The sequence below is a fragment of the Protopterus annectens genome, chromosome 12.part0 (genome assembly GCF_019279795.1).
Source record: "Protopterus annectens isolate FY-2018-M chromosome 12.part0, PAN1.0, whole genome shotgun sequence".
NCBI lineage: Eukaryota > Metazoa > Chordata > Ceratodontiformes > Protopteridae > Protopterus > Protopterus annectens.
In genome coordinates, this window is record NC_056746.1 from 1361494718 (window position 1) to 1361513769 (window position 19052).

Sequence of the window (19052 nt, forward strand, 5' to 3'; positions counted from 1 at the left end):
TCCCAGCATTTTTAAAACTAACCACTAGCACTCCATAGGTTAAAAGTATTATGGCTCCACTACCCTTTATATGAATGAATTCTGCACAAGGCTTCTGAACTATCTAACAGTTCAGTATTTTACACATGGCTTCAGACTAAAACCATTTAGCTTTGTGCATTTCACTTCTAGGAAATACATTCTGGGGAAATTAAAGTTTCAATTATTTAAACTTTCTCCTCTCTGCTTATGCATATCTGTACCCCCCCTGCCTGCAGTAATGAAAGCTGTAAGTTCTGGTAAAAGTTGCCCTTTTCTCCTTGAACATTATACCTCATGGTGAACAAATACTTTTTCCTTTTTGTAGAATTTGTGGAACCAAGTGTGACACTCAGTTCACATGCCTTTGTCATGTTCCCTGGGTATAGCAATAGCTCTCACTGGAACTATCCAGTGCTTAAAGCCTTGGGATCACTCCTAATATATCTATTCCTTTTTGTTATGTTTGGTGATGCTTTGCATATGATGAACTTTTAGACCACATTAGTAGCTTTTTGTGTCGTTGTTTTTGTCCATATATTTCCTGAAGTGTACTGGTACTCAACATTACCAAGACTACTTGACTGATGGGCTGTTCTACTTTTGTCATTCATTGTGCATGATCCTGTCTCCACCCTGCTTTTATGATCTGATCCCAACACTGATCTTGAACTGTACTCCTGTGTCTTTTCATTTTTTTTTTCTTTTTTCACTCAGATGACCTTATCTCTTCCTAGCCCCATTTAGGTGACTCATTCCTCCTGGTAGTTAGGGACAAAACAGGCACGTTCTTTCCCCAGCAACAGCCAGGACCCCACAGCCTATTTGTTCTCTGACCAGGGTGAGAGCCCTATCAGCCCAGTCATTCCACTTGTAGGTGAGAGCTGGGTGGAAGAGATCAGGCTAGCTTACTTTGCCATGCAAGTCTCCTTCCCTACGCTGGCTGAACCCCACCTAAGACTCCGTCTGATGTTCCTGCATGGAAGTGTACATATGTGTAACCACACGTGACTAATAAACACTGACTTACTGGCTCTTTGCAGCCTGATAGGGGTTACCATCTGCATTATCCCGGCTCTCCTACTATGGCCACTGGTACAATGAGCTGCTACACCTCCCCTCACCTAAAAATGGGCAATCCAGCTCACCACCTCACCCCACTCTGGCTGTTCCAGATTTCTGTGACACAAATTAAACACTGGTCATCTAAGATGAACTTTCAATTTTCTTCAGCAAATGTTTGTTTGCATCATTATGACAAAAGCCATGATGGCAATCAAATTTGAATAAATGCAACAATAATGCTATTAGCATTAACCTGCATTGTACCAAGGATATGCTTAGATTATTACCCCACCTCAGTGAACATTGACTGTCCTTGTCCAAAAACTGTGCTCCAAAAGTTCCATAGTCTGGGAGGTTGTCTTTAATCACCCACTTCATGGGGTACTTTGCAATTGAGGTCAGAGTGTGGTAGGACTGTGATGCTCATCTTGTTCTCTTTTCTACATCCTCCCAAAGCAGAGCTGCATCATGGCATCCTGCAGTCTTTTAGCTGTACCATCTGTCCTCAATTTGGTGAGAATGAATAGGCTTTTGAGAATTCGGTACATCTGACTCATAGCAGTTCCCTTGAGCTATTATTTCTTATCGAGTAACTTAAAGTACCCTGTGTCTTTCCTTTGTCTTGCTTCACTTTTGTTTGTCTTTAAGCTAGCATCCTTTAATTTATTGATCCTGTTCACTGTAAACTCCCCTCCCATCTTCTTAACTTGGTCACACATGCAGATGCACATACATAAGCATACATTAGGGGAGAGTGGTATAAATTAAGTGGATATTCTGTACTGTAACATTTTGATTGTTATTAATGAAGCACATAATCCTGCTGGCTTGCTACTTTGCTGTAATGTGTTATGCATACCCTATGCTGCTTTTGGATCTGGTGGTGGTGATATTAAGGTGTGCTTCCCTGCTTTTTGTCTTTTGTCTGCTTTCAGCCCAAGGTAGTAGTAGCAATGGCTGTGACCTACCCTGATGTATTTCGCATAGTTTTCCGTTATGTTAACCGTGGGTCTGCAAATGTCAAAGGGAGGATCTCTGTTTATGACGAAGGACACAATGAAATTTGTGGCAACTGTAAGTATGTGTTTCAGCTTTACAAGTCTTGCACAACTCACTCTGGTCCATTTCTTTTTAATCTGCTTGATGGTCTCTGCAGGTTATGGCAAAAAAATATCATTTATGCATTATAGGCCGCATGTTCTCCCCACTGCAGCATATTATCAGCTCTGGTGCCAGTCATTTCTTGGCCTTTTTGCCATAATGTTGTGGTTGTTCTGGTGATTTTCCTTTTTCCAGAATAAAGTTCAAGTCACAGTGCCTGTTGATGGCGACACTTTATTCCGATTCATCCTGCGATATGTTAATGCACAGAGCACCACGTTGTATGGCAAAGTTACAGCATATCTTGCCCGAAAGAAAGGTAGGTGTCTTCTTGCTAAAGACTGCAACTTCAAAATGTGATACATTTAATGCTGGCACATCTGTACAATGGTGAGGCTGCTCTTTCTGTCTGCCAGGGTTCTAGAACCAGATTGAGACACTGGGAACTGGATAAGGGAAAAACATGGGTGAACACTTGACTAACTGGCAGGAGAGCCTCTGTAAAAATAGCACTTCAGATGGGGGGAATACAATAACTACCATGGTAAAACCATACCACTGCTGACAATGCATCATTGTGCATTTGGAGTAGAGTGGTGAGTGGCTTGTGGTAAGAAAGGCTTCCCTACACTTGACTTTCTTGAATATAATTATATATATATATATATATATATATATATATATATATATATATATATATATATATATATATATATATATATACACACACACACACACACACACACACACACACACACACACATATAACCATGCTACTGAGTACAAGCCTATGTAATCCATCTGAGAGAATACTAGATTCATTGTAAATCATACATATAATGCATTTTCTTTTTTCTTAAGCCAGGCTAATGATTTTAACCCCATGAAATGTTTTGTGACTATAGTTATGACATGCCACTATCTGTATATACATAAATTTATTCTAACAGAATACTAAATTCTTTGTGGATACGTAAATAATGTAGTAACATGACAACTTCTGTCAGTGTACACTGTCAAACTTATACATATGTGATGTGACTTTTATCTCTGTGCTATTTTGTTTTGAGTACAAAATAGCCCAGGTCATGTCTGAAAAGGATCTTCAGATTAGCACACCTTCCTGATTAACAAATAGTAAATAAATAAAACAAAATAAAATAAATGTGGATGAGGTTCCATCTGGTTAAGTTCAGTTTGTTGATTTGCACTCCTTTATTACTGTTTTCCATAGGAAATGATTCCCTGTGCAGAGTTTCTAAGCATGTGCTGGCAGTGGTCCCATTTGTTTTGTGAATTCCTCTCTCTCGCATTTTTGTGACTATATTGCTGCTCTGTGTAATCTTGGGAGGTAAGGGGAGGTTGGCGGGTTGCCCTCCACACTTGTATGATGAAGGGGGCACTTGGTCCCATGCAAAAACTCTCACTTTTCCATTTTTTCCTGATGAGTTGAACTCAACCAGTCAAGTCCTTATCCACCTGGAACTCGGGGATGTGTAGGTGAAGTGGCAAGAAGACTGCACTTGTGTAACCGTTTGAAATGCTGGGACCACTAGAGCAAATCATGAAATGGTGTCCACATGGAAATAGTTTGTATCTTCTTTAACTGTAATTTGATTGAGCACCACAGAATAAAAAGCTGCACACAGCGGGGCCCTTTCTTAAATTTTGAGAAGCTAAGGGCTTCTCTACTTTTAGTCAGTGGGTTAACTGATGGTGATGGAGGTCAGCGGGTTAACTGATCATGATAGTAGTCACATGGTTAACTGATGGTGATGGTACTCAGCGGGTTAACTAATGGTGATGGTAGTCACACGGTTAACTAATAGTGATAGTAGTCACATGGTTAACTGATGGTGATGGTAGTCAGAGGATTAACTGATGGTGTTGGTAGTCATACAGTTAACTGATGGTGATGGTAGTCAGAGACATGGTGGGAGGCATATTGGTGCAGCAGTTAGCATTGTCGCATCACAGCAAGAGGTTCTCTGGTTTGATTGTCAGCTGGGGTGCCTTCTGTGTGGAGTCTGCATGTCCGCCCTGCATTAGCGTGGGTTTCCTCCAGGTGCTCCAGTTTCCTTCCATGTTCCAAAAACATGCGTCTGGAGTGTTTCTCCCCGGGCTTCTGTTGAAAATGGGATCTGTCCCAGTCGGACTTTTACAGTAAACAAATGTTAAATGAATAAATAGATTAAAAATAGGTGATGAGGGTAGTCAGAGGGTTAACTGATGTCGATAGTAGTCAGAGGGTTATAGAGAAATTTCAGCTCTTTCTGACAAAATGTAGATGCTGGAAAGTAAAGATAAAATAACAGAGGGTGTTAAGCAAAAGTCACTAAAGACTGGAAGACATTGTAACACAGTGCTGATGTAGTCAACATTATTTTTATTCAGTCTTCTTGCCAGAAAAAGGTCATTACTTAAAAATGGGAGTTAGATAATGTGGTGGGAAAATGAGTCAAATGTTCCTAACAAACTGTCTTACACAATGTGATTAAAGGAGATTCAATTAAATGCATACAGCCAGTACCATCTACTGAGATAATATTCTGTAAAATAAAAACATCTGGTGGGAAAAAAATCAGTCAAGGCCATGAAAAGAAGGTAGATAGAATCATTTTAAAATGCCTCTTGAATGGGAACATAAATAGTGGAAACTGTAAATTTTCTTAAATTTTTTTTTATGGCTGGTCTGCCTCCTTGTGGCCAGAAAGTGTCTCAATAAGTACACTCAATTTGTAAAATGCAAATACATGATGGATGTGAGAATCTGTCTGCCAGTGCTGATTAAACTTTCCAGACAAGCATCATGTTCAGGAAGCCGCCCAGAACACACACAACAATAGGAAGCTAGCTTGCTTTTTTTTTTGTTTGTTTTTTGTTTTTTTGGTGCTGCTATCTGTTCCCTTCAGCTGTCTTTTTGCAATAATAACTTGCCCTTCAACTGTCCTTTTGGTCCCCCCTGCAGGGGTAGGTTTATCGGAACTGGTACAGTTAGATTTTAGAACCTGAGGTGTCCTACCTCATCATTTTCTGTCAGCAGCCCAGTGAGGCATTTTTACACATCTTCCTGCAGAGTGCCCTGTCTCAGTCTTCTTACACTAAGGTCCCATTCAATAATACAGGGCTTTTATATTGCATTGATGGTCATTAAAAGCAACCTGATATCTTTGTCTTTCAAAATCATTTGATTCCTGTAATACATTTTTTGATAACTATGTTTTATTTATTTATTTACTATGCACATGTGATGTTTCTCTGAATCCTCATCTGGACCCAATCTGATAATTCATTCCTTCTGAGAAAAGAACTAGGCCTATTTATTCACTGGATTGAGTAAAAGCCATATCACTCACTTGTTCCCTAATCAGACCATTAATTTTTCTCAGGAGATGAAAGTTGTGTGCAAGGGTACAGACCTGTCATGTGATATCGAACAAGCTCTATTTTGTCCAACATACCCCTTTTCCACAGTGGGTGGGTGCATCTGCTGAAGCCATTGCGTAGGGAATTCCCAATGCATATCCTGGAAGGGCCTCCCTGGTCTTGCTTCTGCTGAAGCCATTGCATAGGGAGTTCCGTTTGCATATCCTGGAATGGCTTCCCTGGCTTTGCTTCCACTGAAGCCATTGTGTAGGGAGTTCCCTTTGCGTATCCTGGAAGGGCCTCCCTGGCTTGCATGTGGCACAAGCTGCTAACACAGTAGCTGCTACTACAAGTATCCCAACAGTCCTGTAGGGGTCAGTGGCGCATTGAGTCACACAGGCTCCCTGCTCCCCGGATGGATGAGCAGACAGTTACTCATCACTTCCATCCTCCCTACCAAGCTGTTCCAGTGTCCCATGCGGCTAATCAAACACTTCTGATTACTTGTGGTTTTTGAAGCTTTCTGGGACTATGCTTGGATATCACTGATCAGTTATTTGAACATGGTGTGCTTGAGTGAACTAATGCTGAGGTGAAGGTTTCTGGGACTGTCCTTGGATATCGCTGATCAGTTATTCGAATGTGGTGTGCTTAAGTGAATTAATGCTGAGGTGAAGATTTCTGGGACTGTTCTTGGATATCGCTGATCAGTTATTTCAACATGGTGTGCTTGAGTGAACTAATGCTGAGGTGAAGGTTTCTGGGACTGTCCTTGGATATCACTGATCAGTTATTTGAACACTGTGTGCTTGAGTGAACTAATGCTGAGGTGAAGGTTTCTGGGACTGTTCTTGAATATCGCTGATCAGTTATTCGAACATGGTGTGCTTGAGTGAACTAATGCTGAGGTGAAGGTTTCTGGGACTGTCCTTGGATATCGCTGATCAGTTATTCGAACATGGTGTGCTTGAGTGAACTAATGCTGAGGTGAAGGTTTCTGCGACTATTCTTGGATATCGCTGATCACTTCTTCGCAAACAGCATGCTTAGGTGAACTAGTATTGGGAAATTAATATCTTTCACAGATATTTGCTATTACCACCATTTCTAATTAAGGTGATCTACAGTCAGTGTACATATTGTACATCTAATTTCAAAATGACAGTAGTAGTAATTGGGTCAGATGTGGTCAGGGACAGCTTTAGGCCAGATGAGCCAGTTGGATGCAGCAGTGGCCCATACCTAAGAGGGGCCCACACTTGGTTCATAGGTGATTACAAGGCTAATGATCCCAGTGGGTCTTATTGAGTCTAGTCATGTATTCCAAAGGTGACAACCAAACCCTCCACCTTGTATCTTTAAGGTAAACACCTTAACCATTATACCAATCCCCAATTCGTTATACCAATCTCCAACTCGTTATGCCAATTTCCAACTCATTATACCAATCCCCAACTCATTCCCTAATCAGACCATTAATTTTTCTCAGGAGATGAGAGTTGCGTGCAAGGGGACAGACCTGTCATGTGATATCGAACAAGCTATATTTTGTCCAACATACCCCTTTTCCACAGTGGGTGGGTGCATCTGCTGAAGCCATTGCATAGGGAATTCCCAATGCATATCCTGGAAGGGCCTCCCTGGTCTTGCTTCTGCTGAAGCCATTGCATAGGGAGTTCCGTTTGCATATCCTGGAATGGCTTCCCTGGCTTTGCTTCCACTGAAGCCATTGTGTAGGGAGTTCCCTTTGTGTATCCTGGAAGGGCCTCCCTGGCTTGCATGTGGCACAAGCTGCTAACACAGTAGCTGCTACTACAAGTATCCCAACAGTCCTGTAGGGGTCAGTGGCGCATTGAGTCACACAGGCTCCCTGCTCCCCGGATGGATGAGCAGACAGTTACTCATCACTTCCATCCTCCCTACCAAGCTGTTCCAGTGTCCCATGCGGCTAATCAAACACTTCTGATTACTTGTGGTTTTGAAGCTTTCTGGGACTATGCTTGGATATCACTGATCAGTTATTTGAACATGGTGTGCTTGAGTGAACTAATGCTGAGGTGAAGGTTTCTGGGACTGTCCTTGGATATCGCTGATCAGTTATTCGAATGTGGTGTGCTTAAGTGAATTAATGCTGAGGTGAAGATTTCTGGGACTGTTCTTGGATATCGCTGATCAGTTATTTCAACATGGTGTGCTTGAGTGAACTAATGCTGAGGTGAAGGTTTCTGGGACTGTCCTTGGATATCACTGATCAGTTATTTGAACACTGTGTGCTTGAGTGAACTAATGCTGAGGTGAAGGTTTCTGGGACTGTTCTTGAATATCGCTGATCAGTTATTCAACATGGTGTGCTTGAGTGAACTAATGCTGAGGTGAAGGTTTCTGGGACTGTCCTTGGATATCGCTGATCAGTTATTCAACATGGTGTGCTTGAGTGAACTAATGCTGAGGTGAAGGTTTCTGACTATTCTTGGATATCGCTGATCACTTCTTCGCAAACAGCATGCTTAGGTGAACTAGTATTGGGAAATTAATATCTTTCACAGATATTTGCTATTACCACCATTTCTAATTAAGGTGATCTACAGTCAGTGTACATATTGTACATCTAATTTCAAAATGACAGTAGTAGTAATTGGGTCAGATGTGGTCAGGGACAGCTTTAGGCCAGATGAGCCAGTTGGATGCAGCAGTGGCCCATACCTAAGAGGGGCCCACACTTGGTTCATAGGTGATTACAAGGCTAATGATCCCAGTGGGTCTTATTGAGTCTAGTCATGTATTCCAAAGGTGACAACCAAACCCTCCACCTTGTATCTTTAAGGTAAACACCTTAACCATTATACCAATCCCCAATTCGTTATACCAATCTCCAACTCGTTATGCCAATTTCCAACTCGTTATACCAATCCCCAACTCATTCCCTAATCAGACCATTAATTTTTCTCAGGAGATGAGAGTTGCGTGCAAGGGGACAGACCTGTCATGTGATATCGAACAAGCTATATTTTGTCCAGCATACCCCTTTTCCACAGTGGGTGGGTGCATCTGCTGAAGCCATTGCGTAGGGAATTCCCAATGCATATCCTGGAAGGGCCTCCCTGGTCTTGCTTCTGCTGAAGCCATTGCATAGGGAGTTCCGTTTGCATATCCTGGAATGGCTTCCCTGGCTTTGCTTCCACAGAAGCCATTGTGTAGGGAGTTCCCTTTGCGTATCCTGGAAGGGCCTCCCTGGCTTGCATGTGGCACAAGCTGCTAACACAGTAGCTGCTACTACAAGTATCCCAACAGTCCTGCAGGGGTCAGTGGCGCATTGAGTCACACAGGTTCCCTGCTCCCCGGATGGATGAGCAGACAGTTACTGATCACTTCCATCCTCCCTACCAAGCTGTTCCAGTGTCCCATGCGGCTAATCAAACACTTCTGATTACTTGTGGTTTTTGAAGCTTTCTGGGACTATGCTTGGATATCACTGATCAGTTATTTGAACATGGTGTGCTTGAGTGAACTAATGCTGAGGTGAAGGTTTCTGGGACTGTCCTTGGATATCGCTGATCAGTTATTCGAACGTGGTGTGCTTGAGTGAATTAATGCTCAGGTGAAGATTTCTGGGACTGTTCTTGGATATCGCTGATCAGTTATTCGAACATGGTGTGCTTGAGTGAACTAATGCTGAGGTGAAGGTTTCTGGGACTGTCCTTGGATATCGCTGATCAGTTATTTGAACACTGTGTGCTTGAGTGAACTAATGCTGAGGTGAAGGTTTCTGGGACTGTTCTTGAATATCGCTGATCAGTTATTCAAACATGGTGTGCTTGAGTGAACTAATGCTGAGGTGAAGGTTTCTGGGACTGTCCTTGGATATCGCTGATCAGTTATTCGAACATGGTGTGCTTGAGTGAACTAATGCTGAGGTGAAGGTTTCTGGGACTGTTTTTGGATATCGCTGATCAGTTATTCGAACATGGTGTGCTTGAGTGAACTAATGCTGAGGTGAAGGTTTCTGCAACTATTCTTGGATATCGCTGATCAGTTATTCGAACATGATGTGCTTGAGTGAACTAATGCTGAGATGAAGGTTTCTGGGACTGTTCTTGGATATCGCTGATCAGTTATTCGAACATGGTGTGCTTGAGTGAACTAATGCTGAGATGAAGGTTTCTCAGACTATTCTTGGATATCGCTGATCACTTCTTCGCAAACAGCATGCTTAGGTGAACTAGTATTGGGAAATTAATATCTTTCACAGATATTTGCTATTACCACCATTTCTAATTAAGGTGATCTACAGTCAGTGTACATATTGTACATCTAATTTCAAAATGACAGTAGTAGTAATTGGGTCAGATGTGATCAGGGACAGCTTTAGGCCAGATGAGCCAGTTGGATGCAACAGTGGCCCATACCTAAGAGGGGGCCCACACTTGGTTCATAGGTGATTACAAGGCTAATGATCCCAGTGGGTCTTATTGAGTCTAGTCATGTATTCCAAAGGTGACAACCAAACCCTGCACCTTGTATCTGTAAGGTAAACACCTTAACCATTATACCAATCCCCAACTCGTTATACCAATCCCCAGCTCGTTATGCCAATCCCCAGCTCGTTATGCCAATCCCCAACTTGTTATACCAATCCCCAGCTCGTTATGCCAATCCCCAGCTCGTTATGCCAATCCCCAACTTGTTATACCAATCCCCAACTCGTTATGCCAATCCCTAACACATTATGCCAATCCCCAACTGGAAAAGTTTTTAGATAAATACTAGGCTAGTTGTTCTTGTGGACCATTTTAAGCCTAGCCATTTTCCTTTGGTGACTATCAAGACCTGTACCTCTTGTCCGTTAGATAAACAACTTAACAATTATGCCAACCCTTAGCACAATCTGGAGCCAAAAACAGTTGACAAAAAAGGTCTTTTTTGTTTAAAGACAAAAAAGCATCTTGCTACAGTCAAAATTACCACACAGTGATCACTTCAGTGCCACAGTCATGACCACAGATGATATGCCAGCATTTCAACTTCAGTGCCACAGTCATGACCATAGATGCCATGCCAGCATTTCACCTTCAGTGCCACAGTCGTTACCACAAATGCTATGCCAGCATTTCAACTTCAGTACCACAGTTGTGACCACAGATGCTGTGCCAGCATTTCAACTTCAGTGTCACAGTCATGACTACAGATGCTATGCCAGCATTTCAACTTCAGTGCCCCAGTCATGACCACAGATGCTATGCCAGCATTTCAACTTCAGTGCCACAGCTGTGACCATAGATGCCATGCCAGCATTTCAACTTCATTGCCACAGTCATGACCACAGATGCTATGCCAGCATTTCAACTTCAGTGCCACAGTTGTGACCACAGATGCTATGCCAGCATTTCAACTTCAGTGCCACAGTTGTGACCACAGATGCTATGCCAGCATTTCAACTTCAGTACCACAGTTGTGACCACAGATGCTGTGCCAGCATTTCTACGTCAGTGTCACAGTTGTGACCACAGATGCTATGCCAGCATTTCAACTTCAGTTCCACAGCCATGACCACAGATGCTGCTATGCCAGCATTTCAACTTCAGTGCAAGAACCATGACCACAGATGCTGCTATGCCAGCATTTCATTAACAAACACAGGTTCTGCTCTCCCACACCATAAACACATGCTCATCATGATCCGTGATAGCAACAGGAGTACTAAAGACCAGAGAGGGGGAAAAAAGAAACATCTTGTAGTCTTGAGATCATTGCAAGGTGCTCAGTACAAACGTAACAAGCAGATATCTACAGTTATCACAAACTGTTCCTTTTTTTGGAAAACATCCCTCACTGATTTTGTTGCAACCCCCCCCCCCAAAATAAATTTTTTTTTGATATTGTGGTTGATTATGCTGGATTGCAGTCAAAAGTAATAGACAGTTTCACACTTCATATTGTTCAGAAAATGCATGTTGATGCAATACTTATTATTCTATTACCTTTTTAAGTGAATTAGAGTAATATTTAAAAATTGTGCCTGATTTTGGGCATTTGTTCTTCCATTTATTTTTTCAAACATTCTTGAGCAAAGTAGTTGAGAGTGTGCCGTAAATGCAGTTTCGGCATTCTTAAATGAATGCCGTTACCAAACCTCTCAACTGTCCAAAATTTCACAGAATGTGGTCTTCTAGCAGATCATTGAGGACGGAGGGTAGAGATGGGTGATGAGATGGTTTTAGCTTTGAGGCCACCCAAACATGTTCCAGATTGGGCTCCCAGTCACTCCTGACAGCCTTTGATGTGATTCAAAAAAGCTGATTATTTTAGAGTTAGAAATATTAAAAGTATGTCTGGTATGGTCCCTCTTAACCTATAAGCAAAAGAAGTACAGACAAAGCCAAAAATAATGGGAGGGCAAAGGCTGTAATAGATGGTCAAGCGTGTGCGTGTTTGTGTGTGTGTGTGTGTGTGTGTGTGTGTGTGTGTGTGTGTGTGTGTGTGTGTGTGTGTGTGTGTGTGTGTGTACAGAGAGTAGTATTAACACTGACATAGTGCAAGGGCACTGAAATAGAACACATTTATACATCTGTGCCCCTGCAGCTGAGGGATGTATGTTTATGCATGCACAAATTTTGTGTATTATGACTGTGAACCCTCTCCAAAGATTTTTGTTGCTCCTTGCTCTGATTTGAAAACTGGAGGTTAAGAGCATTTGCCCCACTGCTGGCTGATGTTACCTTACCTTATACTACTCCCTGTAGCCATTATATATGCACCATCTTTAGTTCTTTCTTGCCAAATACTAGTTTACTACAAAATAGTGCATCACAATGTGGTATTGGTCCAGGCCTCTGAATGGAAAGAGAGAACCTTAGGAGGCATAATCTGCCGAGGAACTAGTTCTTCTTGGTTTATTATTTTATTATACAATCATGAGTGGACCGGAGTTCCGCTGTGGTGACCCCTAACAGGGAAAAGCCGAAAGACACAACAACAACAATAAAAAAAGTTTCAAGCAGTCTTGGTGTTTGAAATTTAATTGGAAGTGGTAACTGGTGGAAGTGTGTTTGTGAAACTGTAACTGAAGAGCACTGAGAGATTGTTACCTCCTACTGGGAGCTGTTTCATTCCTTGTCTTTACAGGTATTGCTTCTAAATTGTTAGACGTGTGGGAAAAAACTAAATAGGGTGTGTCCACTCTTGAAAAAGCCATTGAGTATTTCACCAAATGTGGAACAGACGAGAGTGTCAGAGCTAAAATAATAATAATAATAATAGTAATAATAATAACAAATGAAAAGGCACCCTTTGATTCCTAGAACAGACCATGCTATGACGTCTGTCCCCACTGTCAAACAATTTCTGAAGACAGTAGTATATCTGAGGCTCCAGAGGAAGCCCCTTCTTCCCCTCTGAGATTTGATCTGTCTTAGCATTAAGCTTTTTCTGGAGAAAATTACAATTGCTTCTTTTGAGCCAGTAGACTCAGTGCCAGTTAGGTACTTGTCTTAGAAGACATTTTTTTTATAGCTGTCATTACTTCATCCAGTAGGATTTAAAAATATGCAGAATGCTTTACACAATCTTCCATGAAGACATGATGGCACATCTCAACTGTCCCTCCTGTATGCCAGAGTGGTTTCAGAACTGCCAGTGAATCAGGACATTCTCCATGGAACAAATGAGAGAAACTCTTGCACCTTTTGGATGTTTGCAGACCCCTATAAGCACCCATGTTGTCGACCACCTCACTCACTAGAAAAGAGTATGAAGCTGCTGCAGATCCTTGACCCCTTTATATAGTATATCCCACTGGGAGTCGTGGTGTGTGAGAGACTGATTCTGTGTGCAGGACTTTCAGAAGTTCTGGTCTTAAGGTAGATGTCTGACAATTTTTCCAACAATTAACTGCTTGGGAAAGAGATTTGGTTTAACTGTTGATGTATGATTTATAACACTTTATTGACTGATGCAAGACTCTGTTTCATCATGTTAAATTGTGGACAGTGGCTGTCATTTAAACTACAGAAAATGGGATGCCTAGACTGTGTTAATGCAGGTGTAGATAAATTGTTTGTTTGAAATATTGACATATTTGAATAGTAAGGTTTGAAAAGTGAAAAAAATGATGAGGACTTCGTTGTCCAGCACTGCAAAACAAGTCAGGATAAAGAAACTCAGAAGGGTACTGAAAGATTCCTGGCACTAAAAAGAGCCTTGAATAAGAAACATGTTGAGGTGGCTCTCTTTCACCTCAAATGGTACACAACAGGGAATGTTTATATCAGTCGGGGGGTTGGGGGTATGTGGGAGAATGACCCCCCCTCCCCCACAGCACTCAAGGCAGACTTAAGAAAAGTCAGAAAGCCCATTTGGAGAGTTTGGGAAGGGAGCCAATTTGAACACTGCATTACCTGAAAAGTTATCTGTCAACAGTTTGTCCCAAAACCAGATGATTTAGGGAAACAAAATATTCTAGGATAAGGTAAGCTACATTAGAGGATGGGATTTTCCTTTTATGTTGTTGCCCTAAAAGATCATTTTTCTTTTTTCATTGCTAGGATGATGCACATTCAGTATATACAGTTAAACAATTTAAAGCACTTATGATTGCTTTATCCATTTGGTTTTATTTGTTCTAAAAACCCCTTTGATATCATACTTAATGATTTCTCAAATAAACATTTCCTTAAAGGACAACAATGGGATCTTATTATTAAATGCTCAACTTCTTTGTCTTTTTTCTCCCTGTTTACTGTCCCCAGTATGAACAAACAGCAATACAGCATCTAAAATATTTTAAATCGACTGTTTCTGTCCACTAGAACAGTACCTTACTGTACTCTGGTGGTTTCACTTTCAAAAAACTTTTATCCCGCCCTGGCAAAGCTTGCTGCAGTCTCCAATTCATTGATGTTATCAAGGCCAATGAATATAGGTAGTGTTCTGGCCAATTCCCTCCCCAAACTGACATCACCACGCCCATCCTAAAAACCTACCCATGCTGTGATGTCACAGCTCCCTGGTCCTTCCCCTACACATACAGAAAGTAAAGGCTAGAACAAGGAAACAGTACAGAAGTCAAGTCTCCTGCTGAGAGCTGTCAATCACAGCAGGTAACAGCTCAAGCTAGGGAAGTTAGGTGTGAAGGAGGATGGGAAATGAGTCATAGTAGTACAATTCAGGCTTCACAAAAGGCTGCAGTTTAGCCAGTCTAAAAAGAAGTAGCAGTAAAAAGCACTTTGAAAGTCTGTTCTGTGGCATTTGCACTGTTTGTGTTTAAAGTACTCATTGAACGGCATGAAATGTTACTTAAAACTGAAAGACAGCAGTGTATGAATGTAAAAATCAATGCAGTGACATGAGCTTTAGTAAGAAAGAGGCCTGCTTGATGTAAAATTTTACAGATAAGCACTGCATTGTGGGATGCCTCTATTTGTGGGATACCTAGAAGCAGACTAAACAATCAGAATTATTTTAAGATGACAGACCCTATGTGGTCAGACTCAGAAATTATGTATAAAAATATTTAAAAACCTGTAAATAGTCCCAGAATGGTGTTAAAATGTGGGAAACACCAAACCATGATGAAATAAACATGTTTTTTGAGTCTGTGGGTGTGGTTCTCCTTTAAGCAAGTAAAGTGAGGGTAAATAACCAGAGTAAGAATAACAGGTTTTCCATTTAGAGGACTACAGTAGCATAACAATTATTCTTTATAGTTCAACTTTCATCATCTTTCAAAGTTTTTTCATTGACTTGAAAAAATTATTTGATGGAGATGATATTATTGTAGGTTGCCTTTATCATATGACTAGGACGACAAATGTTTAATATTCCTTCTGTTTTGCAGGTACAGAACAGTCTAAACAGATTACATTCACTCCAGCTTCTGACCCCGCTTTTGTCACCGTGCCTCAGAATAGCTTTGGGGATCCTTTTGTGCTTAATCCCGGTATATGGTCTGTTGTTATTGAAGCTGAGGGAGTTCTGTTGGTAAGAACTTTTTTTCTTTCAGTTAAAGAAATGGGTAAATGTCCTTTCTGAGTAAAATTCAAGATTTTTTTCTTCTTTTTCTTCTTCATTTTTTTAGGATTACCTGGTGTTACTGCCCAGCGCTTATTATGAAGCACCAGTTCTGCAGCTGAAGGCCTTGGAACCTTGTACTTATAACCCACAGCCTGAGAGAGCTGGCCACAAGTAAGAGATTACACTTTGTCTGTCTGGCATACAAGCTGTACCTTAGCACTTCAGAGAAATCTTATTGCATTGGGGTAGAATGTTCTTGTGCTGCATTTAGTGCCAAGATTGTGCTCTGAAACTGGTGAAAATACAGGATTGTTAAGCACCTTTCTGACATCAGAAAGGTGCATAACAATTGTTGCATATCTTCTCAGTGCTGTTAATTGCTAGTCTCATACACAGCACTGCTCAGCAGCCACAGAAGAAGTGCAGTGGGAAGCCACTAAACAAAGTCAAACACTTTGGAATTTCTTTTAAAGGTCTGAATGAAGTATTTGCCAGCTTCCCAGTGCCCTTCTTGGGTGGTGTCTCTCTGTTTGGAAGTAATTAGTGTGTTATATCATTCTAACCTGTATAACAGGACCACTGCACTCTTTTTTCCTAACATCTTTAGTATATGGAAGCAGGTAAAGCTCCATGCACTACAAATAATTATATTCGAGTATTTCCAAACATAATCTGAAAAGTTATGTGTTCTCAACAAGAATGTTAAAATGCACCTCCCAGGCTTCATTCATGAAGTGAATTTCATGACATCCTTGTCTAAAACACATAACATCCTGGTTATGCTCAGACACCCAATCATAATTGTCTATAATGCACATTTAACTAGTGACAACTGTCACAATTAATGCTGATAGGGAATGAAATACATCTGTGTTGACAGGACAAACAGTGATTGCCTGGTGTTTTGAAATAAACAAAAATTACATTTGACACAAAGTCTTGAATCTGAGTAGGAAAACCAGTTGCCTGCTTTATTTGCACATTTAAAAACATTTTGTCACATTTAAGATGTTTTACTCTTTAATGACTTTTGGCAGTCAGTTAATTATGTGTGGCATTACTGACTGCTGGCAGGTTGGTTCACAGATGCCTAGAGCTGTGAGCCAGAAAGAAAATTTAATGTAAGAATCTTTTCAGTCAAATAAGAAAAGCAACTTTTTGCTTTTCTTGTTCAGCTGAAGTCATTTTATGCCTAATCATGGCACTGAATATTGCAGATTCAGTTTCGTAATTAAGTTATAGCAAAACAAAAACATTGCTTGTGTCCTGCCTTTCAATCACTGTCTGCATGAATGAAACAAAGCATTCCACACAGCGACTGTGACAAACATGATTAACATCAGAGAGTAATTACCACTGTTGGTATTAATGAGTTAAGTCCTGGTACTGAGTGCCACAAATTCACTGTTGTGATTAAGATACATCACATTCAGTACTCAAGTGTAGTTTGTCTTTGATGGGATGTAGTTCAGGTATGTTTATTACAGCCCAAGCAATTCGTGTTCTGAGCTCAAAGCAGAACACAAATCAATTAGTGCTTTAGGCAGGAATGAGTTAACTATGGCTCATAATGGGGCAAATAAATTGGAAGGTAGCAGTGTTGTCATCTGCTCTATCCCTACTTTAAGGTTCCCCTGTTCACCAAGACTTGCATATTATTTTATGACTACTTTTTCATTCCTACTTTTTTTGAGTGAAATAAGCCTGGAAGGAGTTAAATTAGAACCTAAATTCATGTCATAGCCCTGTTTTCCCAACAGAAAATGCTGTACATGAATTTTAGATTGCTAAGGAAACCACGTGATAAAAGCATGGTCAGTAGTGCATCCATGACATGTTTCCTTAGTTACAGGGTGTATAAATATCTTTTACCTATAAATATACTTATAAAAATGGAGTTTATAATAGCCTGTCGTCCCTGTTTTCTAGCTTCACCTTCTTTTTAAAATTCATTTCCTTGTACCACCTTTTTTAAGTTATTTCCTATAAGTAAAATTAGTTTTAATTCCTGTAACTTGTTTCACTTTATTTTAAAGGTTGTAAAATCTGTTAGTTGTTCTCTATGAACCCCCTGCTCGCCTTGCTAATTTGTGCTTACCCTGACAACCCCTAACCAAACATTTTACCATAGGAAAACCCTTTCCTTAACATTACCACTTTGTTTGTTTGTGTCTTTCGGCTTTTCCCGATTAGGGGTCGCCACAGCAGAACTCCGGTCCGCTAATGATTGGCAGTTGATTTTTACGTACCGGCTTGCCAGGCCTGATGCACAACCTTTAACGAAGGTACGCCCATTCACGCACGTCTCCACGCAGAAGACGCTCTAGCTGAGAATCGAACCGGACAGCATCTTACTGTGAGGTGACAATGCTACCACAGTACCACCACCACTTCCTTAACATTACCACTATTCAGACAAATTTGGTCTGAAATGTGGTAGTAGGATTCTGTAGTTACTTTAATTAGTTTCTCTTTTTTAATCATTGTATTTTTGTGGTATCGTTTTTTTTTTAATGCTGGCATCAAATCGGCTTTACTTTAATGCTAATTCATTTTAATTATTTGTTATGTACCTATGTATACACACACACACACGTATGGATTGCATGCAGTTAGTCAAGCTCACAGCTAGATTAGTATGAAACTGTGTTGTGACTGAATGCAGAACTGGTCCTAAGGTTTGTGTGGAAGATTCTGGTACCACAGGGCAGGAAGGCATCCTTTTCATCATTACTGTGTGACCTTAGTATATATGTAGTGCCAGGGTTGGGGCATTGTAAAAGGCAGCCCCCCTCCCATGCAAAAACACTGACTTATTTAACTTCATTTAGTAAAGGGGCAGATTTCCGTTATTTTAGTTATTTTCAGGGGGTTGGATACATGACCATTTTGACTTGATTGTTTGAGACTTGACCAGTTTTTAGTTTGAATGACTGTCACACACTCATATAAATTAATTCCATGGTGGCACACACACACACACAGAGAAAAAACTAAATTGTTGAATCACTGCTGGCACACAAGCAGAAATTGCAATGGTAGTGATGACCTATGCAAACAGCATTTAGGAAGTTTCAAGTTAGAGAATTGAAGTCGATGAGTTTAAACTCATTATGCAGTTTACATTTCAGCATTTGTAGGGAAATGTGTTACATGAGCTGCTAGAACAAATACAAAATGTTTTAGACATCAAGCCATGCCATTTTTGACTCAGTCACTCTAGAGTATATCCATGTCGAGTGGTGTATCTCCTTTAGAGCTGATGTTATTTAACTTACAGGGTCTCAAACCCTTTGTCCAGTTTAGGTCCAGTTTGCGTATGCTAACCTGCCATCAGACCCTTTCTGGTTTATAACAGTAATTATTTTCATTCCTGAAAGCAAGGCTGAACACCTCAGAAGGTATAGTCCGTAAAGTTAGAGCTGCCAAGTTGCAATTCTCTACCGAGAATGTTAAATAAATCCTTTATACATGAACGTTTTAATAAAGAAATG

The 19052-nt window shown here is 40.7% G+C and overlaps 1 protein-coding gene across 1 annotated transcript in view; it reads left to right on the forward strand.

The window, feature by feature from the left end:
- Positions 1-19052, forward strand: part of LAMA5 (laminin subunit alpha 5) — a 1615491-nt gene that overhangs the window by 865139 nt on the left and 731300 nt on the right. The window contains exons 23-25 of the mRNA XM_044090412.1: positions 2380-2503; positions 15383-15525; positions 15623-15729. Of these exons, the coding sequence (XP_043946347.1) occupies positions 2380-2503; positions 15383-15525; positions 15623-15729 (374 nt within the window). The remainder of the gene's footprint in view (positions 1-2379; positions 2504-15382; positions 15526-15622; positions 15730-19052) is intronic.